The 24,781-nt window shown below is 38.6% G+C and overlaps 1 protein-coding gene across 7 annotated transcripts in view; it reads right to left on the reverse strand.

The window, feature by feature from the left end:
• The window catches only part of LOC137255259 (partitioning defective 3 homolog), a 94,997-nt gene that overhangs the window by 13,561 nt on the left and 56,655 nt on the right, over positions 1-24,781 (reverse strand). Inside the window, exons 5-17 of one of the 7 annotated variants that reach the window (XM_067792703.1) lie at positions 23,602-23,790; positions 23,060-23,139; positions 22,154-22,237; positions 21,640-21,765; positions 20,173-20,681; positions 18,931-19,067; positions 18,395-18,535; positions 13,845-14,045; positions 11,694-12,293; positions 11,220-11,395; positions 9,830-9,963; positions 8,465-8,506; positions 2,835-2,951 (exon numbers count right to left, since the gene is read on the reverse strand). In XM_067792703.1, the coding sequence (XP_067648804.1) occupies positions 2,835-2,951; positions 8,465-8,506; positions 9,830-9,963; positions 11,220-11,395; positions 11,694-12,293; positions 13,845-14,045; positions 18,395-18,535; positions 18,931-19,067; positions 20,173-20,681; positions 21,640-21,765; positions 22,154-22,237; positions 23,060-23,139; positions 23,602-23,790 (2,536 nt within the window). Of the gene's footprint in view, positions 1-2,834; positions 2,952-8,464; positions 8,507-9,829; positions 9,964-11,219; positions 11,396-11,693; positions 12,294-13,844; positions 14,079-18,394; positions 18,536-18,930; positions 19,068-20,172; positions 20,682-21,639; positions 21,766-22,153; positions 22,238-23,059; positions 23,140-23,601; positions 23,791-24,781 lie in introns of all 7 variants that reach the window. The other 6 variants (XM_067792701.1, XM_067792702.1, XM_067792704.1 and 3 more) reach the window with 6 other exon arrangements.

Genomic DNA, 24,781 nt, shown 5'->3' on the forward strand with positions numbered 1-24,781 from the left:
AAATCCACAGGTCAAGACACAGATTATCAGCAACGGTATTGTTGCAGTATGCACCCTCCTAAAACAAATGCACCAGAGCAATTTCTGAAAGTGAGTGAGGATAGTTTTACATTGGTTTCAGCAATATCCCAGCAATACTACAGAAGGGGACAGCTGAAATGGGCTTCACATACTGTACCCATGTGGGGGAACCAAAACACTAGACTACCCTACTGCCCCTGAGCAATTTGGAGGCCAAACTGCATGAAAGTTTCATAAGAATTCTTATCAGTAATACACACAGATGTCAATTTCTTATGTATTTTCCAGTTTCTATGATAGACAAAACAGCAGGACTGAAAGTGGATTGTATAATTTTCAGTTAATACTATCAAGAACTGAAGTACAATAGGTATTTGGACTAAAGCTTTTTTGACAAGAACTCATTATGATAACAAACTTTACTTTTGGCGTGTGATCTTCATCAGCAATTTCAATATAAAGGACCTTTCTGTTTCTGCCACACTTACTACGATGAATACTTGAATGAATGAATACCCAGACAGAGCTTATTATTACCATTAAGACAAATTTGTGGAATTCTGATTGGTTAATAGCCAAAGCATACGAAACCATGTAGGTGGATATGCCAGGGTGTATGAATCGTACACCCCGCCATATCTGTCAAGTGAGACACTATAAGGGTTGCATGGATGACCTTCATCTTAGATGGAATGAGGCTGCCAAAAGACTGATCGCTTTGAAATTTCTGAGTTGGCATATACAATTATGTACATAAACAAAGTAATAAAATTGTTGCCATAAGTTCTTATCTGTCTATGTCAATCAACATATGCAAAAACTATGGATTTCACTTGTCATTTAAGAAAACCTTAAATTTGATCAAGTTTTTCATAATCAGGCCATGCTGAGTTATCTCCCTCTATGACCAAAATATCATGGCTGAACGTTTAGCATTTCATTCTGTCAATGGTTGAATGTTGCTGTTTAAAGATAAGCTAAAAACACAGATCTTAAGGGTTATAAAATTGTCACAGTGTTTTGAAAGGGTGTACAGGACTGTAAGACCCTTTTAAAATTCCATATTTCCTGAAGCACAGGAAATACAGAATTTACAAGGGCCTTACATTTCTGTACTCCCACAAAACACTTAGTAACTAATAATATATCATCCCAGCCTTTAATATGTACAAATATAAAGATTCAAAAACTAGGAATACACAGTGCATGCATATATACTGAACACAAAAAGTTAGGGATCATTTATGTTTCGGGGGTATTCTTTTGACATGCTGTGCTAAGTCTTCACAGCTGAATATATTCCCCCAAAGTAATAATAATACCAAACCGTTCTTGTTCAGTTCAACACAAAGATAATTCTGACCCATAAAACATATACAAACATATACACAGACATTGCATTTTCACAGATGTATATATCAATCCAAGAATGAATTATTTAATAAAAAAAAAAAAAAAAAAAAATTGCAGCTATTGCTTTATCTTGACTATATATTTTCATTATTCAAGCATCTGTAACACATATAAATAAATCATTCTTAGGGTGCCATTGTTGAGCGATACAAATGGTTTATTAACACTCATGCACCTACAGGTGAATATACTGATATATGACTTTTAGATCACATTATTTAGGTTTATTTACATAATGAGGTATTTTCATGCATCTGTAAGAGCATATACAGATATATCATTGTTTAGTGAGATAATGGGACCAACTGAAATGACCAGCATGCTTCTGTCAACTTGAACATTATGTATCCATTATTCGGAAAGGTTTTGTTATTTGTTGGCCTGTATTGTAATCTTAGTTTGTGTCCAATGTATCAGCACAGGAGTTAGTGTAGATACCTCTATAGTGTAGCACAGTCTGCGTTAACCTTTGCTGACGTCAAACAGCTAGGGTTTGGTTATTTTTGTTTGAAGGGGTGTTAAACTTTGGGGTTGATCTGAAATTGTTTTTGTACCATGTTGGGCACTGGCATTGGCATTGGCGTTGGGGCTGGTGTTGGCCTGGCATGGAGTAGAATTCGATGTGGTGTGGGTGGTGTGGGTGGTGTGGGTGGTGTGGTGTGGTGTTCATAGCAGAAGGTGAGTGAGTGAGTTTAGTTTTATGCAGGTTTTAGCAATAATGAAGCAATTGCTTTCATACATCGTACCCATCTGGGAAATTTAACCAGTGTCTTTAGCCTGATGAGTTAATGCTTTAACCACTAGGCTACTCTGTGGCTCTGATAGCAGAGGGAATGACAGAGGAGTATTGTGAATTTCGCTGTGGTGGGATCTTTGTTTAGGTTGGAGTTTGAGCCAAGGTCTGAGCCAGGGTCTGGGTTTGGGCCTGGGTCTGAGTCTGGATCTGCACCTGGACCTAGTTTGAGTCTAAGTCTGGGGTTGGGTCTGGACCTGGGTCTGGGTTTGAATCGAGGTCTGGGGTTGGGTCTGGACCTGGGTCTGGGTTTGAATCGAGGTCTGGGGTTGGGTCTGGCTTTGAGTCTAGGTCTAGGTTTGACTCTGGGTCTGGGCCTGGGTCTGCAGGTGCATTAAGGGCTGAGGTTGGGGCTGATCAAAGCTGATCTGGGCTGTGTGGTAAGTGCATGTTTGGATAAATGTCACATTGGGTTGAAAGTGGTGTTGACAGCAGTGCAAATAGCAAGGGGGCATTGATGATTTCATATCAATGTTTAGCACTTTTGAGAGGCCCGTGTGTCGCCTGTGCACAAGACTCCCTGTGGGGCTACAGAACAGTGAGCTGGCTGAAATCGCCAACATGATATGGTGAAGCGTGCTGGTCTTTCAGTGGTCAGTGTACATACTGGGGTGGGTGGGTTCATGCAGGTTGTTGTTAGTTCTATTGGACAAAAGAGACTCCATGGACCCACTGGCTTTCAGTCTTGGTGAGTCTTCATGCATGTCGAAGGTCTCGGTCATGCCTGTTTGATAAACACATGCTTATCAGCAACAACAAACAGTTAGGACAACATGACTCATACATGCCTTAAAAATGAAACTCAAAATAAACATTGAACAAATCATAACTTTGTTGATGATATAATTTCATAAAAAGGTCATTTTAACTTTTGAATGTTTTAATGAGAGTTGAAATGCTTGTTAAATTTTAGGATTGATTTCCCCCCCCACTACTGCACCAAAGAGCCATTGAAAGTATCATAACTGATTAGAGAGATTGGGAAAGGGAGTAAGTGAGTGGGTTTGATGCTGAATTGAAGAGTATTTCAGTCATATCACAAAGTTTCAACTTGAGTGTCTGAGTGACTTCGGTTTTTTGCCGCTTTTAGGAATATTCCAGCAACATAACGACAGAGGACACCAGAAATGGGCTTAACACATTGTACCCATGTGGGGAATCAAACCTGCATCTTTGGCGTGACAAGCAAACACTTCAACCACTCGCCTATGACACTGTCCACAAGTGCTAGGTTAAAGTGCATGGATAACCCTGTTACTTCGAAAAATTACTGATTGATATTACTCAGGGCCAATCTGGCAAGGCCCTGATCAACATATCCTGGCACAATAAAGGAAAGTAACTCTTCAGAGGGCTTTGTCTCAGCAAAGACAACAGATTGGAAATGGTGTGATTTCAAAGTAAGCAGCTGAAGTGTTACAAATCCCCAAGTTAAAAAGCGTCAACAGGTATGTAGGTATGAAACTGGGTCCACTTGCACAAAGTGATCTTAGGGCTTTGTTGATCTCAACACTGATGCTAAAACTTACAATAATTGTCAGGCAAAGATGACTTTGTGCAACTGGGCCCTTTTAGGCAGTAACACAGTTACGTGTTACAGTGATTGTGAATTATTGTATATATGGTGTATTGAATACGTAGGTGACAAGAAGTTATTATTCTTTGACGGGCTGCGAGGTAAACTACTTTGTATAGTAGGGTGGCATGTACATGGGTATGGGAAAGTATAATGAAACTAACATGAATCACATAATCAACAAATATAACAAAAAACAGAACAAAATGTACAATATTATCATTGGGTGATGTCAAAAGCTCGAACAGCTTCTCACTGTATTTCATTTCAGATTTTGAGATGGTCCCTAAAAATGTTTAACTTATTTTGAAATATAAGATATAATAATGTATATTGTCTGAATTTGAATAGAAAAAGAAGTGGAGCTTTTGACATCTGCACAGACATGGAATATAATTAATAGCTATGAACACACAACTAACATGGCAAGATCTAAATATTCTGATGCAGGTGTGTATATAGTGCTATATACAACATCAATCACAGACACATATCTCATTCCAGCAATATCTTGTCAGTCTATTGTGCTAGAAACAACATCAGTCATAATTATGTACATATCACATTGCTACTGGAAGCGTTGTACAACCAAAAATCTTGACTGAAAATTGGTTTCAAAGTTGAAATTTACATCAACAACACTGAAATATGTTTCAGGCCCATTTTCAGTGCTATTTATGTTTTTATAACTTTTCATTTTTAAACGTTATTTTAATAGTGATCTTAAAAGACATGTAACAAACCCCACTATCACTAAGACTTGGACATGCTGGCTTCTGTGTTTGGAGTTTTTTTTATCATTTCAGGCAGATTCCCAAAGGCATGGTGGCTGAGCGGGCTAGGCACCTGACCCTGTGTGCTGGCGATTAGGTGCCTGACTCTGAGAATGTGGGTTCAAATCCGGGACAGGACTTAATCCAACAAAAGTACAAGAATCTGTGGTTTACTTAGAAATAGTAACATATGTTACATTTGACCACTTTCTAAAAGCTGTTGTGTAATCATTTGAAGATACAAAATCAGAGCTGAAATATTCAAACTCTTGCATTTACAAATAACCTTGCAAAACTGAATTCACTGACTGATGATAAAAACAAAATTCCATTTTTTCTTACAATGAAGAGTACGCTTATTGCGGAGGAATCCTGAATAGCTTCACTAACTGCATATTGACTTTTACTGATACCAGTCTGTCAGTGGTATTTATGCACATCATTGATGTGATGTGCAGAATTTCAGAAGTCCAAAGTCAATATGAAAAGACAAGACTGATTAATTGTATCCATCAGATATCTCTGTCCAACAATCTAGAGTCATGGAGAAGTGGACCCGTGAAGGTCCCGGGGTAGAATAGACCTTCAGAAACCCATGCTTGCCATAAAAGGCGACTGTGCTTGTCGTAAGAGGCGACTAACGGGATCGCGTGGTCAGGCTCACTTGATTGACACTCATCGGTTCACAGTTGTGCAGATCGACGCTCATGTTGTTGATCACTGGATTGTCTGGTCCAGACTCAATTATTTACAGATCGCCACCATATAGATGGAATATTGCTGAGTGTGGCATAAAACTAAAATCACTCACTCACTCAGTTGGAGAAGTGAGACTTAAATGGGTCACAGAAACAACTCTCACAGTATGACATAATGGATAACATCCCCCCCCACCCCCTTGTGAGTTGCCATAGTGTTTGTACTAGTGCAATGCTGATGTGATATTGACATGATATTGACATATCACTATGATATTGACAAGTACAACCATGATATTGCAGTACTGACATGATATTGACTCAATACTGAAATATCACAATGATACATATCAATACTGCCATACCACCATGATACTGACAAGATATTGGCACATCAACATGATACTGACATGGCACCATATCGTTGATATATTGCCGCTATTCTCTTGCATCAGTATGATATTGACATGTCAGTGACATGCTACTGATATTGCCATGCAAAATATTGACTGTGTATGTAATTTATTCAATTTACAAAATGCAAAACATGCTAATTTCCGGCACTACAATGAACCTTAATCACGTGTACATATAATTCTTGGAATTTCGGTAGCACCAAAGGTTATTTTCAGCAGATTAATTCAAATGCAAGTTAAGAACTAAATTCAGCAACTGTTAAAAATCTACCATGCAAGATTAGTGACAAACGTGAGCCAGTGAAGTTTACTCTCTACTATTTTCGTGTAATCCTGAAGCTGGAAATATCTTCACAATATCTCGTCACAGACATGCTACAATCTCATCCAGTGAACACAACACTCTGCCACATTGTTTCTGGTTGCCACGATAACTAAAGAACTCTAAAGATGCTAAAACTGGTGATTAATTCCAGTCTATAAGATTCTGACAAAAATTGTTCAAAACACCAATTTTAAAACACAAATCTTTCAAGTTGAAATTTCATCAGAAAACATATTTCCTTTTACACTGTCATACAAATATATGAATATTTTTTTCAAGGAAGCCAAAATGGAGATAAACAGAATGCTAAACATTTTCAAGTGGCACATAATCAACATCAAGCTGACAGCAAAACTTCTTATTCTGTGTTTGTGGCTTAAATGTACAACAACTGTACAATAATTGTACGCTTGTACACCAGTAATCAGTGGAAGAAGAAAAGACTAAAAAATAGACGGGCAGATGCTATGACATGTGCATTTTCTTTGGCAAAAGTGAAAATTAAAACATAAAAATTCAATGAGAATTGAATGACTTCAAATCCTTGATATATAAAGAAATTTTCTAATGTTTTTTAAACTAAAGAGCATCAAAATCACATGACAGTAAGACTTTCATTCTTGCCAAAGAATATGCACACATGCCATCGCCTTCAATATGGTTGAACGATCATGGAGATGAATGAGGTGTGACTCAGAGCATCAGGATGTTTTAAGGAAACCAATACCCTAGAACTGGTCTGTAATGGAGTAGCCCAAGGATATATTCTTCAATTTCCTGGCATTAGTTTGGCCAATTTCTGCCAATTATTCTTCAATTCCCACTCCATCCCACAAAAACACAAAGCAATACAAACTTTACAAGCAGTTCTATTTTTTCCCTGTATTGTCTAATCTATTTTCTAATCAACTTGGATACCATTTTAACAAGGACAGTTTTCCCACGTTACAAATGTCTCATTACCAATGTAGCAATATTCATCTCCCAAAGTGAGTGAGTTTCAGCTGCATGGCCGCACTCTGTGAATAATTGAGTCTGGACCAGACAATTCAGTGATCTTCAACCCCAAAACTATAATCAGCTGTAGGGATATCACATCTCTGAAATGTATGTAAACCCCCCTGTTTGACATATTTCACATTTTACTTCTAAAGAGCTGCTACTAGGTTGTATTTGCATTCTGCAAAAATATCACTTATCTCAATCAGAAATTTCAATATCAGTTCTTCTAAATTGAATGTCATAATGGCATTCACAGAGACAGTGGTGTTTACTGAAACAACCCTGACATTCCTGCAAGGCAATTTCCAATAGTTCCATACACAAAAATAAAGAAAAACATTAATTGACGTTTTTGATCTATAGTGTGGGAATCAGGAACTGTTCTATTAATAACAACAATTTTATTCATGAAATAATAAAAACTTGCCATAAAAACCATAATTCATGTAAAATAGATATTGTGGGGGGTTTGAACCTGGATCTTTGACATGACAAGTGAACGCTTTAACCACTAGGCTACCCCACTGCCCCTGAAAATGGTAAGACTGTCTAGCAGGCAGTCAACACCATGATAGGTAAATACAAATTTAGACCTACACATAACTGATATAACTGATGTTATGTGTACAAAATCCATGAAAAATCTAAGAACAGTCATAGTAGGTAAGCTAAGATTTTTTGTGGGAGAAGCCTTATAAAATTTTTGGAATTAGTGCAAATGGTGTGGTCTGTCAAACAGACCCTGAAACAAATCTATCCACGAAAGCCCACACAAGTCTAGAAAATGTTTCAAGTCTAGGTTTCCACAGCTTTTGAAAATGAAGAAAGGGCTCCCTTTCATTATATTTTATTTCTTTTTTCTACAAACTATTTTTCTGTAAAATATCTTCTTTTCAGAGACTTGTTTTGCTGTAAGGCTAATCTGTTTGTGTAACAGGGCTCTGAGTGTAAGAAATATTCAGGTCTAAACCCACACTTGTACACCTTGCAGTATACCCTAGAGTCAAGGATTGGGAAACAGAACTTTGACAATGGGCCATTTTCAGGATTATTAGCCATTTTCTGAATTCAGAATGGCACATGACCCTTGCATAAATAGTAAACTGCAAAATTTTAATGGGCCATTTTTTTAAATGCAGAGTGGCCCAACAGCCCCTGCTTTTCCCAATCCCTGTAGAGTACATCCTGCAGTACACCCCCCACCCCCAGTATACCCTAGAATACACCCTACTGTACATCCCCACCCCAGTACACCACAGAATACCCCCTGCAGCATCTCCTAGAGTACACCTGGCAGTACACCCTTGAGTACATTCTGAAGTACACCTCCATCGACCTCCACAACCGTTCCACCAGCAGACTGACAACACTAAACATTCTCTGCATGGAGACTGCATGATGTGAGACGTTAGAGAGATGAAAGTAGATGTTGCACAGACTCCTATACCTGACACATGAAAAGACTGAACTCTCCGAGCCTGAAACTTCTCTGAAATGACATTGACAGACTGAGTTGAGTGACCTGGTAGAACACTCAAGTTTCCACAAAAGTAATAAAGAGAGAAAAATTGGTTCCAACATGGCTAAATATGATGTACAGGACTGAAATCAAACACAAAAAATAAGACCAGTAAGTAATATAATTATCTTAAGGACTGGTAATTTATTACAGGGTATGGGGTGGGGGCTGGTTGTTGGACTGTATCACATTTTGCTAACTCCCCAGTAAAACAAAAAAATAAAATATACTGAGGGAAAAGCAATAAGGGATCACATGAAAGCACTTGTGTTTCTTTATTGTTTCCATGTTACTTCACAAGCTATGCTATATAATAGGATACCATTCCCTCCCCCTGACAGAAAGCAAGGCGGCAATGTCTGTGTTACATTTTACAAATGCCCCCATAAACACAGAAAAAAAAGAATAAACATTTTTTCATGACCCTCACTATGATCGAAGACAGTGTTCCGTTATATAAAGAGATCTCAGCACTTAGGTGATCGTAACTCGAATGACTTACGTAAGACTGTCATAGCACAAAGTTTGCATTCTGTCTCAGTCTCGGGAGAGACTGGTTTACACCTCTTTTAACAATGTTTCAACAGACATGGGCTTCACTAATTGTACCCACATGGGGAATAGAACCCGGGTCTTCAGCATGACGAGGGAATGCTTTAACAATCAGGATACCCTATTACCCTCAAAGTCATGTTCAAATTTATGATGCTTTTATTAAAATATTGATAGTTGCATCCTATTTCATGTCCCCTCTGACACCCTCCTCCCTATATCACAATCCCATACAGTTGTGACACAGACTGGGGATTCCCCACTTTTGCTGTAGTTTTTTTTCTTCCCTCCATCTCCCCATGATAAACAACCAGTTCCTTAACTGTTATCTATTATACTTATTTATATTTGTGAACAGATCTTATTAATCTAGAATATACAGAAAGAAAGCAGATTAACAATTACTATGTAATTTTACTGGATTAATAATGGCTATATCTAGGAAAAGAAAGTTTCTAAATAATTGGCAAAATAAACTGACAAGGAAAACAAAATGAAAATATAAAATCATGAATGCATTCATAAATATCAATGCCTTTTTATTCTAGGCTCTACCTCAGTTCTCAAACATTCTTCAAAATAAAACATCTTCAAGCAAAAATGTCAAATATAAAGACATTTCAGGAACTACAGATAAAAGAAACCCTTTATTAAGGACCTAAAAGAAAACAAAACAGTATAATTTCATGGTGCAGGTATGACTGTTCTCAATTAGCATGTTTCTGAAGCAAAGTAATGTACCTTTGGTGTCTCTGGTTTCTTTAACTCGCTGATAGAACTCGCTACCACGAGGGTCAATGTGACCTTTCCGTTTCTCTGACATACTCTGGCGGCCAAATCCTTCCCGTTGGAACTCAAAGTCTCCTGTTGGGCTCCTGATGAAGAAGAACATCTTGTGAGTGATAAAATAATATTTATCTTACCTTCATGCAAAACACCTTAATTTCATTGGTCAGTGATATCACCCCTCTCACGAGTGTGGCAATTGAGAAATGATATTGTCTCGGTAACCACCAAACTCTCTGCCAAGAGGCTGTATCACTAACGTTCACACATGAGGTCATAACATGACACCCTGATTTTGAAAACCTTTCAATAAGCTGTTTTTGAGTTCACTATGTGGATACTTATTTCACCGACTTTCACTGCATTATTCAATACATTTTTACACTATTTTATACAAAGAATCATCATCACATTCACTAACCATTTTCAAAACAGCTTTAGGCTTGTTAGAATATGTTTCACTCATTTTAAAAATCCGGTTGAGAAGCAGACGCCATTTTGTTTACATGCCATATAGATGGGAGCGATCTTACAAATAAAACAAAATGAATTTAGTTCATTTAACATGGCAGGTATGGTATATAAGTTCTATGTATGCTTCTCCCTCTCATAATAGTCTGATGTTCGCCTCTTTGTAGCAATGTTATTGCTCACATACCAGGGCCCCGTTTCACAAAACTCTCGTAAGCCTAAGATCTCGTAACTTTTCTCGTAGCATCCGTAGCTCCTGTATTACAGTATAGGAGGTACATTGGCTACGAGAAAACTTACGAGGTCTTAGGCTACGAGAGTTTTGTGAAACGGGGCCCTGGTCAGGTAACACTTCTACTAGGACGCATACATCAGACCACGTTATCCTTGGGAGAAGCATACAACTTATTTCACAAAACTGAAAAGGAATCCCAGGGAGATGGAATTTCAGAACCTGAGGAAATCTAGCCATGCTTTATCCAGTGGTCTTAAAGAATGACAGTTGATGCTGATAGCAAACAAGAGTTGATAAGGTCATATTGATAGTGCCAATGATGATATATACCAAAATCTTGCTAGTAAGTAATATACAGCTGACTAGCCAAAGTAACAAACAGTTGGCACACCTTGCTAGACACAGTAACGCACCTGGTTAAACACAATAACTCACCTGGCTGGACACTATAAAACACTTGAATAGACACACTAACTCACACCTTGCTAAACATAGTAACTCACCTGGCTAGACATTGTAACACACTTGGCTAGACGCAGTAACTCACACCTTGCTAGACACAGTAACTCACCTGACTAGACACAATAACACACCCGGCTAGACACAATAACACACCTGGCTAGACACAATAACACTTACAGTTCATCATGGTCCTGCAGTTCACTGCTCCAGTCACTGGCTGAACCACGCTGGTGTGGCTGCTGGCGGTGGTGCTGGTCGTCGTTGTAGTCCTCCATGCTTGAGCTGCGAGAGTGGGCTGGGGAAATGTGGGGAAGCCCCAGTGTGGAGTGGGGACGTGGAGGTGGTTGACGCTTCTAGAACATACACATCGTCATAACTAACAACACATGTTTCTTTGTGGTTCTGTTTTTTCTTGTCTTAAAAGCATACTGAACGGATATGATCTTAAAAGAAATCTAAGTCATGCCAGTGCTAACTCATGTAAATATCTGTGAAGTTTTCATGCTACCTATGATTTTATCAAATTCCCCTCCACTTTCCATAAAGACCTAATGTAGACCGAACACACCTTGATTATCTCTAGTATACGTTAGGCCAAATACTGCTGATTTACCAGATGGGAAAAACTGTCATGGCTTGTAAGAGACTTACTCTTGGCATGGCATACATGTCATTCTCAATGATGACATCGTTCCGCATTGGCCCAGTCACTTTCCCCAGCTGTGACGGCTTATTTGGGGAACTCTCAGGCGTCACTTCGAAACTTTCATGCGTTGCGCGGTTGTAGGACTCATTGCGTATCCCATTTCCGCCATCGCCAGTTGTCAGTCTATCCACAGCCGAATTAGCAAGCTTAGTTCTATTTACACCATTTGGCTGTTCATTCCCACTAGCATCAGCCTTTGAACGGGCAGAGTTATCTCCTCTTGCTTGACCAAAATTCTCTCCCCTTGCAAAAAGGGCATTGTCCCCACTAGAGGAGCGACTATGATTCTTCTCCCCGTATATGGTCACCCCATGATTAAGCACTTCCAACTGATTGCCATCCGTTGCGTCCAATGAATTTTCATTTGATTGAAACGGGGAAGGAGCACCTATTTTCCTAGCAACTGTCAACAAAATGAATCCACACATGGGTCCATCAATTTGCATGGCACGTCGAAGCTGATCCATGGCCTTGACATTGGACATGTTTGTCAGTGGGATGCCATGAACCTCTAGAAGCTGGTCATTGACGAGCAGACGACCATCCTTAAGGAAAAGGAAGAAGGATCATTATTCACCACGAGTTTTCAAGATGAGAGCTGGTGTGTTTTAAACAGCTGTGCTAACTGTGATCTTCCATTTACAACCAAACGAAACATTCAGTACAGTCTTCAAATTACAAGTATCTAACAATCAAGATGCCATCAAATAATTTTCAATTTAATGTTGTCACTATGAGGGATGTCACAGTAGAATGCTGTTCTAAAATAAACATGGGACTCTTTTCACGGACAATTTTCATAAAATCACTATCACTGAATAAAGAAAGTAACTGAAATAGCACAAAAACAATACTTTATGGTAAAAGAAAACATGGACTTCCAGTCCAAATGGTATTTCATATTTTAAGATCGAGTAAGAATACATAACAATGATCAAATCATTGGAAACAAATTTGAACACCGAGGTTTTGTTTTGTTTTGTTTTGTTTTGTTTTTCACCATATTCAGACATTTTCCAGCTATATGATGGTGGTCTGAAACTAAACAACTCTGGACCAGACAATCAAGTGACTGGCATCATAAGCAATCAATTTATACAACTGGGATAGTCTGTGAGCCTGACCACCCAATCCCACTAGATGCTTCTTACGACAAGTATGGGTTATTGGAGACCAATTATAACACAGATCTTCAAGGGTTCATGTACAGAAGTAACTGCTAGTAATTATAAATCTTACAATAAGACAGAGTTGGACAAAGCAAACAAACCAACTGACAGTACCCTGAAACGGGTCTCTTAACACTCGCAATCACAAAAACATGCAGGTTAATGGCAAACCATTCTGTGATGTGATGCGGACACAGGAACAAGATGCAGATGATGATTTGGTGGCTCCTAGTCCCATTAATTTCAGTCGGGTTCATGAATACTTCCCTAACATAACTGAGACAACAAGTACATGATTACACCTTAGACAGGCCTCACACCAAAATACCTGATTGTGACTGAACCTGCTGGCTGTCTGGTTACCAATAAACCTTTGCTGCCCTCGTTTGGCCTCTGCCTAGCTGAAGACCTCATGACTAAGCCACTTCTTTTTTCAACTGATCATACAAGTGCATGTCTATACTAGATCTAGTTTCAGCTGTCTCAGCCAAACTGTAGCTGTTCCTGCCTGTACACATCCAGGTTGTCAGTTTCATAAGCATCGGTAACTCACAAACCCTTGCTACACCAGTTTCATCATATTAATCATCTGACGCCATTGCTGGCAATAGTCACCATCACCTGTCCATAATCAATTCTGGACAACTAAACTAGTGGCTGATAGCATGAGCAACCAGCCATCTGAACAGAATACAATGACTTACAGCTATCCAGGTATGCTTTTAAGTCAACTCTTACAACTGGCAGGTGGTCTTAAAGGCCTTTTCTTATTTTGGAATCCATACGGGTTAACACAGAGGTCAAGGTCAACAGCTCTTCTCCCTCAAAGTCATCTAATAAATCATTATTTATATTCAGCTGTCAGTACAACAAAGCATAAATAACCAACTAATCACACAGACAAAATATTCCCCTTTCCACCAGTACCTTCGACGCGGCACCACCATGCATCACAGACTTAATGAAAATCCCTAAATCTTTGGTCCCTTCTGCTGTAGTTGTCGTCTTTCCTTTGACGCTGACGCCAAGCCCAGCCGACCCAGTGTCGTTGAGTGGGATTTCGAATTTGAGCACTTCCTTGTTTTTGATGTTACTGACGGTGGCCTCCTCCCCCGAAACTTCCCCGGGCTGCAAGACAGGGGGTTGTGTTTTTTCATCGCTCTGAAAGTGAAGGAAGGGCGGAGTCCACAATGTACATGCAGCTACAACACACACAAAGGGAAGTAACTCTCAGCAGAGAACACAACTTGACAAGCAAAAAATAAGTACCCTACTCAAAGTAAAGTCTCTCAAAGAGCTCCAAGGGCACTCAGTACTTTGAATACAGTATCATGCAGAGATTTAGGATGCTTGACAAAAATTGTCACATTTTCAAAAACAAACCATAACACTAATGATGAAGGCATCATAAGCTAGAAACCAAACCCAAAAATTAATCAACACACTTTCAACTGAAGCAAAATATGGTACCATTTTGGCGAAAGTATTAGATAATTAAGGATAGACCAATTTAATGTCCATTTGACACCTTTTACCCATTGAGACTATACTTTTTCTCAAAATACTGTTGAAATAAATGTTTGGACAAAATCTTAGAAATTTGTAAGGCAAATTATTATCCTTGATTCAGGAACATTACAGGAATATTACTGACACAACATCCATACTGTATGTTACCGTAGATAAGTCGATCTTATAAATAAGTCAACCCCTAAACTTGACTCTTAAAATCAGTATCAAAATGGTATATTTCATACATAAGCCGACCCCCAAAATGGCGGCCAACTCAGACCTAAGACTGTCAGTTACCGACAGTTATAACTTCAGGTCCACATTATTCACAGAATTCACAATCATATTGTGTCCAAAAATGCCTCGAAAGGAAGTGTAGTTCATTGAAAATGCATAATATCTTTTGTTTTGCTAAATATTGTATTTATTGTAGCTGGATGATCACATGTCAACAAACTGGCTTGCTTATTTTACCCCTTTATGAGTGCATACAACTTATGCTTATGATGTTTGTGAGGGGTACGTCTTTTGTTCCAACCTCAAACGCTTCAATTTCACGACATGTTATCAAATAAAGTGATACCCATAGATAAGCTGATCCCCTTCTACAGGTTGAAAGTTTTGATGTCTTTTTGTCTTAAAAATTCAGCTCATCTATTGTAACATACGGTCATAAATAAACAGTATTTCAAATTGTGCTTTATACTGACAATATGTCAAGATGCCTTCATCACTAGTACTACACTAGCATCAGAGAAAATGAAAAAGCAAAATCACATAATAAAACACATTTAAACTCAAAACATGCCATTTGGACAAAAACAATGTAGTCTTCTGCAAAATATATAAAGCATTGAGAAACAGATCAACCAGTTAAAGAATTAGTGCTAAATTTCAATAATAATCATTTTAATGTGTTAAATGTTTTCACATGCATAAATAAAATATCAAAACAAATACATCAAATATTAGTGACAACAAAATAAAGCAAACAAACTCAAGGGCTAATATGGAAGTAATTATACACTGGATTAATTTTCCAACTATTTTAACAAGCTCGTCTAAGGCAGGTAGAAAGCACATAATATAAATCTGAAAAAATACCCAACTAATGTTTCACAAAAAAATGAATATGTGAGTGAGATAGTGAGTGAGTTTAGTTTTACGCCACTTTTAGCACTATTCCAGCAATATCACGGTTGGGGACACCAGAAAATGGGCTTGACATATTATCTAGCCTCATGTAAGAATGTCGAGTTTTGATTGGTTCTTGTGACCATGTACATCCATCACGATTATAAAAGTCGTGTACTCCCACTACGAAAGTCATATCACCCCGTGAAGTGAGAAAAGCGTGCATCGACAAGCCTTTAGTAACGTGCGGTGAATTGAGGTCAAACGATCAGCTGGTGTCAACATGGCAGCAATGAAACGTGTTGTGTTGCCTGTTGTTTTGTTTTGATCTAGTGAAAACATTCAGCTAGATAAATGCATCATCATGTCTAGGGAGATACAGGGTTTTATCAGTCTCTTGGAAGGTTGTATTCCCCGAGCGTCTGAGGGACTGATAAAACCCCATATTTCCCTAGACATGATGTGATAACTTATATTGTACCCATGTGGGGAATTGAACCCAGGTCGTTGACATGACGAGCGTACGCTTTAGCCACTAGGCTACCCCACCGCCCCAAATGAATATGTATAGATGAAAGGGATGCCAAAATCTATGTCAGATATGTATAAAAGGTTAGCTTACATCCATTTTGGATATATATTCGGTTTGAGTACTGCTCTTTGATGTAATCTGTTACAAGACACTCTGGACTGTTAGGGCCAGTGAAAAAGCCATTTTTTTAAAGAACAGTATGATTTTGCAAATACACCGAGTTTGTAACTAGTCATGCCTATATATTGTCAATGTCTGTCTTGTTCCACTTTGTAGCAACATTCAAGCATTGAGAACTGGTTCAGAATAACAGTCCTAAATTACTACAAGTCAATAATTATAGTCACTGGATTTCTACTTGTAATTTCAAAGCATCAGACTAGCATGAATTTTGATGGTTGAGTAAGCTGGATTACATTGCTACGACTTAATCATCATTGGTCACCTCCTACAGAGACTCCTAGGACCTTGGTCAACAAATCCCATAGGGTACTATGTATGTCACGTTCATGTCAGTGTTTGTTATTTGTTATGTCAGACAACATCACAGTCGTCAAGCTGCCAAGTGATCGCATACCTTCATTAGTTAAAGCATGATATGATGAAAGACATAAATTTTGATGGAAAGTATTCTGAAATGGTTGAAGAAACTTGATTGTTGTAAATCTGAAAACATCTGTTAAGACTGAAAGCACCATTTAAACGTTCTTCCTCTTTCTAGACGGTCACAAAATGAACCCTTTGCCACAAATACTTTCAAAACGCAGAAAAGGAAATACACAATTTCTGTGAATATAAAATAGCACTGATTTAAAAAAAAAAAATGAAATCTAGGTATTCTATTCAAGGATGGAAGCAGACAAAGCACTGCTCTACTAATGGACTGAGGAAATATATTATTGTAAACAAGCATGTGATTTTTTCACGCCTTGCAAGTTTGCAAGAACAGCTGGCAGCAGGATATCATTTCCTCTACAACTGTTTACAGGTAGTTGAAAGTGAAGAGGACTTCTGATGAAACTCTGAACATACAGATACTATATACTGATCAGTAAATGGTATCTGTGTAGTGAGTGATGCCAGTCCAAATAATGGATTTATCAGAGTTTCATAAAAGCGGTAGGATGCCTGGAAGAGTTAAATATGCTTTACGAAAATATGGTACAAGGAAAAAAATATAATCTACAAAAAGATAGAGAAACAGGCAAAACTGAAATATAAGAAAAATGTGAAAAAATGGCAAGTGGAACAATATGACAGTTCGGCTACACAAAAGAATGGGATACAGAGCAAGGCAGCTTGGCAGCTCTGACAAAAAGCAGGATGGTTACAACAGCGATGCCACACAACAAACAGTTCTACAGTACTGTAGCAGGGACTCGTCCTTTCAACACCTTCATTTCAATATCAAGAGAGACATATCATGGCTGTCAGTCATATACAACACACTCACTTCCAGGTGTACATTACAAATAAAGGATGGTTGAAAGATTTTGAAAAACAGCGAACTGAATACATATGTATTTCAAACTTAAGTTTTTGTTTCCACGGATTTTTTATATCATTTGAATCATGAACATAATCTGTTACAGTAAATGAAAACACAGAGAACCATACACTTAAAACTTATGCATTAACAGAGTTTCAGGTAATACACAGCAATACCGGCAATATTACAACCAATCATGTCGAATCAAACCAGAGGTTGATAGCATGAGTAAATATGTCTAAATGTCATGACAGCTAAGCAGCCATGTCAAGTCAAATCAGTGGGTGATGGCATGAATGACAATGTCATCAGAGGTGACAGTTGGTCAGATATGACACCAATTCCCTATTATAACAACATAATCCCCCAAATTGATCTTTTCCTAAAGCAAAATCGATCACTGAATTTTTAATGATTGTAAGTTTTAATGGTTTGACTAATCAGGATATGATGAATTCTCATGGGACCACATGCACTCATTAATACTGCAAGAAAATAATCTCTGAATGGCAAATAAATAATTCAAGCATCATAATGAAAATGTGAAAACCTTCCAAACAAACACTGTGATTGGACTTCAAAAGCATTGGTGTTATTGCCTTTCACTCGGACGGTTTAAAATATTTCTGAGTGTAAACTGCTCTGAAAAACTCATGTTAGTTTCAAGTCAGAACAAAAAAGTGATTAATATATTTCAGTACAAACCATCTTCAGCAACCAAAGTAAAACCACGAACACACTAAAACCACATATTTTGTTAAAATCAAACTTTTTTAATAACCTGGGAAATAAAATCATTATATAACCTACCAGCTCCCGAGGCATGCGAAACAACTCATCCACAACTTCCTGTCTGGACACGACCAGATTACACACATGGCCTTCTGGGATACTACGTAGCTGACTCACAGCCTCACTCTGAGATTTGCCTGTCATCTCCACTCCGTTCACCTGGAACAGTAGCATTTGTGGATGACTGAAAACAGTCCCTAGAGTTGGGTTAGATGTAATTATGAGAGTTTTCAAATATAATCCTTCCAATAAATAGGTGCATAATGGGGAGAATACTTACAAGTGGGAATACTTCACAAAAAGTTGTTAATACATATCTAATTTTCTGATGAGATAAGGGAGGTAACTCTGTTTACTCGCTAAACTCTTTGTTACTACTAAACGAGGGAGTGAGTGAGTTATGTTTTACACTGCTTTTAACACTATTCCAGCAATATCATGGCAGGGACACCAGAAATGAGCTTCACACACTGTATCCATGGGGGGAATCGAACCTGAGCCTTGGGTGACAAGCGAAAGCTTTAACCACTAGGCTACCTGTCAAGGAAACCCACCTCCAACAACCTGTCCCCTGGTTTAAGTCTGCCATCCTGTACTGCAGCGCCCTTGACGAGGATGTTCTTGATGTAGATGGGACTCTCCCCAGTAGGGTTGTCTCGAGATGTGATGCTGAACCCAAGCCCCAAAGCACCTGCCGCACAAATACAACATGGAAGTGAACAGGAAATAAACAGTGTATATTTCACATTTTGGACATCCTCAAGCCATGGCCATGCATTAAACCCATGTCATGAATCAAACTCAGGTCTTTGGTAATATTCAAACCACTAAACCACTACATAAACCCACATGCAACTCATTCAGTTCGAGTAAGAGGCGACTAACGGGATCGGGAGGTCAGACTCGCTGACTTGGTTGACACATGTCATCGGTTCCCAGTTGTGCAGATCGATGCTCATGTTGTTGGTCACTGGATTGTCTGGTCCAGACTTGATTCTTTACAGACTGCCGCCATATAGCTGGAATATTGTTGAGTGCGGCATAAAACTAAACTCACTCACTCATTCAGTTTGATCTGATCAAGTGAATACTCACACAATCCGTGACTGTTACAACTAGTTGGGTCTAGATATAGGATATTTATATAGCACACATATCCAAGCACGAGTGCATGCTCAAGGCACTGATTTTTTTCCTTAGTCACTGGATGTCAGTCTCAACATCACATCGTATTTCAATCTCAACTCCCTAGGGAGTATACAACTCTTGCTGCCACTTGGCGCACCAAGTTTATTGAGGCTTTCTCATCCTAACGAGGTACCCATTCACAGCTGGGTGGACTGGGACATACAGTCACAGTACCTATTATTGTGAAGGGGTGCAACTTTATCAGTTGAATGCCAACATGTCCGAACGGCAGAGACAAGGTTCGCAGTTTGACATATCAGTGATGAGAAAACATGTGAAATGTCTTAACTGTCTTAAAAAGAAGCTACAGGTGGTTTAATGTTTCCAATTTGGATGTTAGGCTGTGAGCAGCTGCAGCAATTGGGTGTAGAGAGATAGTGTGTGAGTTTAGCTTTATGCCACTTATGAAACATTCCAGTAATATCATGGTGGGAGACATCACAGTCTTCACAGGGAGTCTTCACAGATTGTGTCCACATGGAATACTGAACCCAGCTCTTCAGCATGACAAGTGACAACCACCCAGCTACCCTACTGTCAGCACATACAAACAGAAGAGACTTATAACTAAAACACATCAGCAAATAGCAAAATTGCTTTTGACATACCTTTCTGCAACTGAATCTGGATTTTTCTTCCAATTTTGCGAGTATTTGTGAGAGTGTTGATTGCTTGTTCCTTTGGTGTTGACAAAGTCGTGGATGGATGGCGTTGAGGCACAGCTGGTGGGGTTTTCTTCGTGGGTGATGCCACCTTCAGTGGAGGACCGGGTTGAATTGGCAGTTTGTCACGTGGCGGAAGAGGGGATCCCGGAATCTTACTGCCTTGATTATTGTTCATTATACTGAGGTTCACATTTTTCTCATTCACATTGTTATTATTTATCAAAGGCTTTCCCACCTCCAAGGGAGAACTTGTCTTTTCTGGACTTGATGGAAGGGAGTTATCTCCCTTGGGTGGGGGAAGGGTCAAAGGTGAAGGTTTAACTGGTGCATGACCTTTGGGTTTTGGCATAAGGGGTGGGGGCTGTTTTGGCAGTGGGGGTGGAGCTCGGTGTTTCACAACCTTCAGTCTTACTTCTGATGTTCTCATAGCTTCACGAAATATTTTTTGAGCACTGAAAAGAATTTTTGAAGATGTTCATTATTTCATATTTACTGGTTATTATTTCTGACTGGTCACCTATAACTTAAAGGCACTATATCACACCAAACTTCTCTAGAAATAAATAATGCATTTCCCTCGACAATACTATCAGCACTCAGGGAAGCTACTATATAATTTATTCCAGCCAAAATACATTTTTAGACTGTAAAAGAATATAAAATAGTTTGAATGAATTAATGCAACATTGCTCTCTACCGGCCCGAAAATGATCTCAAGCAAAATCAAGAGTTGTATCCCTTGGAGTGCTACAAACACTGTGTGAAGTTTCCTATGTGTAGGGCAATTGTTTACATTCCTTATATGACATGTGTTTTCTGTTTGGAAGATGTTCACCTCTAAATTTGAATGATCCAATTCTGGCCAATCGTAAAGGATAATAAGTCTTTTCTTTCATCAACAGGAAGCTAAAGTGAGTGCATATGCCCCCAATATATAATATAGGCCAGTTTCAGAAAACTTCGGGACTTCATAAGCTGTGTTCTGATTGGTCAATCTCAAAGGTTACCTAATGCAATCTCCTACAAGGGTTTGTTAGATTCAGTAGATGAATAATACTGAGACTAAGTTTACTTAAACTGAATATAGGCAAAAGAACTGTTGAAAAATAGTGATATTGTGCCTTTAAGTTAATGCTACAGAAGCGACTGAAAAAATTTATTTCTGAAACACTGCATGACAAAATGAACAAAGGACAAAATGAACAAAGGACAAAATGAACAATTTAGTTTCAGTCACTAAGATAGTAAGCAGCATTCCCACAATACTATTGTAGTTTATGACATACAATGATCAATTCATTCAGGTCTGATGATGTATATTTCAGTAGTTCTTACGAGAAGTAGAAAATAAGATTAGTATCTCAATCTTTATTTTATTTTTCTTCAGATACATTTTGCTTTTTTGCTTACTCATCGAAAGTGACCCCATCCAAGTTTTTGCCGTTGATCTCGATAATTCTGTCATTCACCCGTAGTCTCCCATCTCTCTCGATACGACCTCCCTTCTCAATACCCTGCAGCACCAGCCCGAGCTCTCTGCAACAACATTGACAACATCAACAACAGCATCAGCACCTTAACATCAACACCATGAGCAACAACATCAACAACAAATTCCTAGTTTCATCCATATGAGTCACATCACAATCTTTACCAGTGAGAGAAAGAAGTGACTGACTGCAAGGGAGACAACTTGTCTTTTACTGCTTTTCATTGCTGCTCTGTCATACAAGTTTCCAAGAAAAGGCTAGATTCTATCTAAGAATAAAATAAAAACAAAAATAAGTAAAAATAATCATCATCTAGAGTTAAATATGTAAACTGAAAAGTTTATTGTCAAGGACAGTTGTTAATTGTATCTTTCAACAACATAATTCAATAATACCACATCATTTTAGATGAAAGCTACAAAAAGATGTCCTACTTTCCATCATCATCAATGTCAGGGATGACATGTATTCCGAGAGGTCCTCCGTCATTCTTCAGCACAATAATAATAGCACCATCACTGAAACAATTAAGTCATTAGTCACAGAATCCTCAATAATAGCCATTGCTGTGTTAATCTTGCCTTCAAAGAAACTAAAGAATAAGCAGGAGAGTTTAGTTTTACACCGCTCTAAGCAATATTCCAGCAATATCACTGCAGGGGACACCAGAAATGGGTTTTACACATTGTGCAGAATCAAACCTGAGTCTTTAGTCTGATGAGCGAACGCTTTTACCACTAGGCCACCCAGCTGCCTCATATGTCTAAAGTCCTGAAGTACAGCTTATTGTTGCTGCCATGTTATCTTCAAAGAAAATATATTGCTAGAATCATTGCTTCTCTGGTTCTTGATACAAGGGAATGCATATAGACATCTTGATGCTTCATGCATGTCATTACATTCTAGGTACCATTTGTGTAATTATTTCAACCATAACACAAGAAGGGAGGTTCTTGGTGCCACATATATCGTTTTTCAAGCCCATTTAAATATGCAAACTGAAAAAAAAAGGAGATTCTGGCACCACTTTAATCGCTATTTCAGTTGAACAGCAGAGTGAGTGAGTTTAGTTTTACGCCGCTTTTCAGCATATTCAAGCAATATCACGGAGGGGCAAACCAGAAAGGGGCTTCACACATTGTACCCATTTGGTGATTCGAACCTGGATCTTCAATGTGATGAGTGAACACTTCAACTACTAGGCTACCCCACCACCCCAGGAACAGCAAGAAAGGATATTCATGTCACTTTTCTCTTCAGGAATGACCCGTTCGTCATCTGACTCAGACTCAGTGTTGTGACATGTCTGGTTCCCACATCCAGCTTCAGGTGTCACTCACCTGTCTTTGTGTGGAGGTTTGACGTCTGCTTCAGTACCACTGCCTCCTATGGGACCTTTCCTCTCCACAACCACCGGCTGCTGCAACACAATCCAGTAAGCAAGTATCAGTATTTATATATAAAGTTTCCAGAAACATGAATGATCATTTTGCAGCACTGTCATGTTAGATATGCTGCCAATCATAACATTATATCTTAGGATTTTTCCCAAACAATCCTGTATGTCTGTAATCATCATCTGTAAATATTGCTCATGCTGCATAAGGCAATATGTTTTTACTTTCATCTTGAATATGCTCCAACCTGATTGTTTGTTTATATATGACACACTTAGTAATATTCCAGGCATTTGGCAATGGTCTGTTTATAATCGTGTCTGGACATTTTAGGGGTCAACAGCATGAGCATCTACCTACGCAATTGTGATACGATGACATGTGTCAATCAAACCAAAGAGCCTGATCACCCGATCCTGTTCGTCACCTTTCATGATGTGCCCCACATGAGGCACACAACCATCACAACCTAAAATTCATCCCACCTGTTTGAGGCTGTCCTGTTGGTTGTCGTGGGCCTCCAACCATCTGTACATGTCAGGGTTGTTGCTGAGAGACTGACGCTTGGAGTCACGTTGGAACCTTGACAGTGGACTCTTTTCTTTGGGATCCTTTGGCCGAGGAATGACCCGTTCGTCATCCGACTCGGACTCAGATCTTGGTTCATCACTCTCCTGTAAATGTGTTCAGAACGTCATCAATGTCTTTAAGACCAATAATAGATTGCACAAGTCTCTTACATAATAATTAATACATTCAATGACAATTTCTAAAAAATATAAATATGATTAACACATTGCCCCTCTAACAGATCTTGTCCTTGTACTGTCTGCTTATCTGGACGTGCTGCCTTCAAGTATAGAATTATATCCATGGACATAGTATCCAATACAGACTTGGAGCAAGGCTACACCATGTTGTTAAAGTTAAATTTCAAACAACATACACAACTGTCTTTCATCAGTTTTTGGGAGATGCAGCACTAAATGTATGAATCCATTTATCTGAAGTGAGCTTTAAAGCAGCTTTTAGGTTTATTACTATTGTTGTTGCTATTATTGTCATTAGAAACAATTATTTCACAAAACTACATTCACAAAGTTACTCAAGCATCAGGCCAATGCAGACTACCATCATCACCTTTGGCAAGTACATAAACAATACTGTTGAAAATACGAGATTTTCATTTATTATTTTTCACTTTATTTTTAGTTTAACAGAAATCCACAGGCACACGTTTCATCATACTGGCACAGATGCGAACCCTAATTTAGCCCAGTTAATATTTTTGCTAAAAACTTTGCAAAAAATTAGTAATTTTGTTTTTTATTTTTAATTATTTTTAATAGGATACTTATGTAGTGTACATATCCATGCAACTAGTGTTGATATTTGTTTCCCTCGATCATTTGATGTCAATCTCAACGTCACATTGTATTATAGATCTCAACTCCCTGGGGTGTGTACACAAGGAATGCTGAGTTTATTGTGGCTCTCTCATCCTAATTAGGTACTCATTCACAGCTGGGTGGACTGGGACACACAGTCACAATACTTCTTCCAAGTTTACTGCACGATGCTGCCAGGTGTATGCAGGTGTTAACGTGGCCACCATCTGGTCATACAGATTTGTGGTTTCTTTTAAGAGCACAGGGAAGTGTACTG

The sequence above is a fragment of the Haliotis asinina genome, chromosome 11 (assembly GCF_037392515.1).
Source record: "Haliotis asinina isolate JCU_RB_2024 chromosome 11, JCU_Hal_asi_v2, whole genome shotgun sequence".
Classification (NCBI taxonomy): Eukaryota; Metazoa; Mollusca; class Gastropoda; order Lepetellida; family Haliotidae; genus Haliotis; species Haliotis asinina.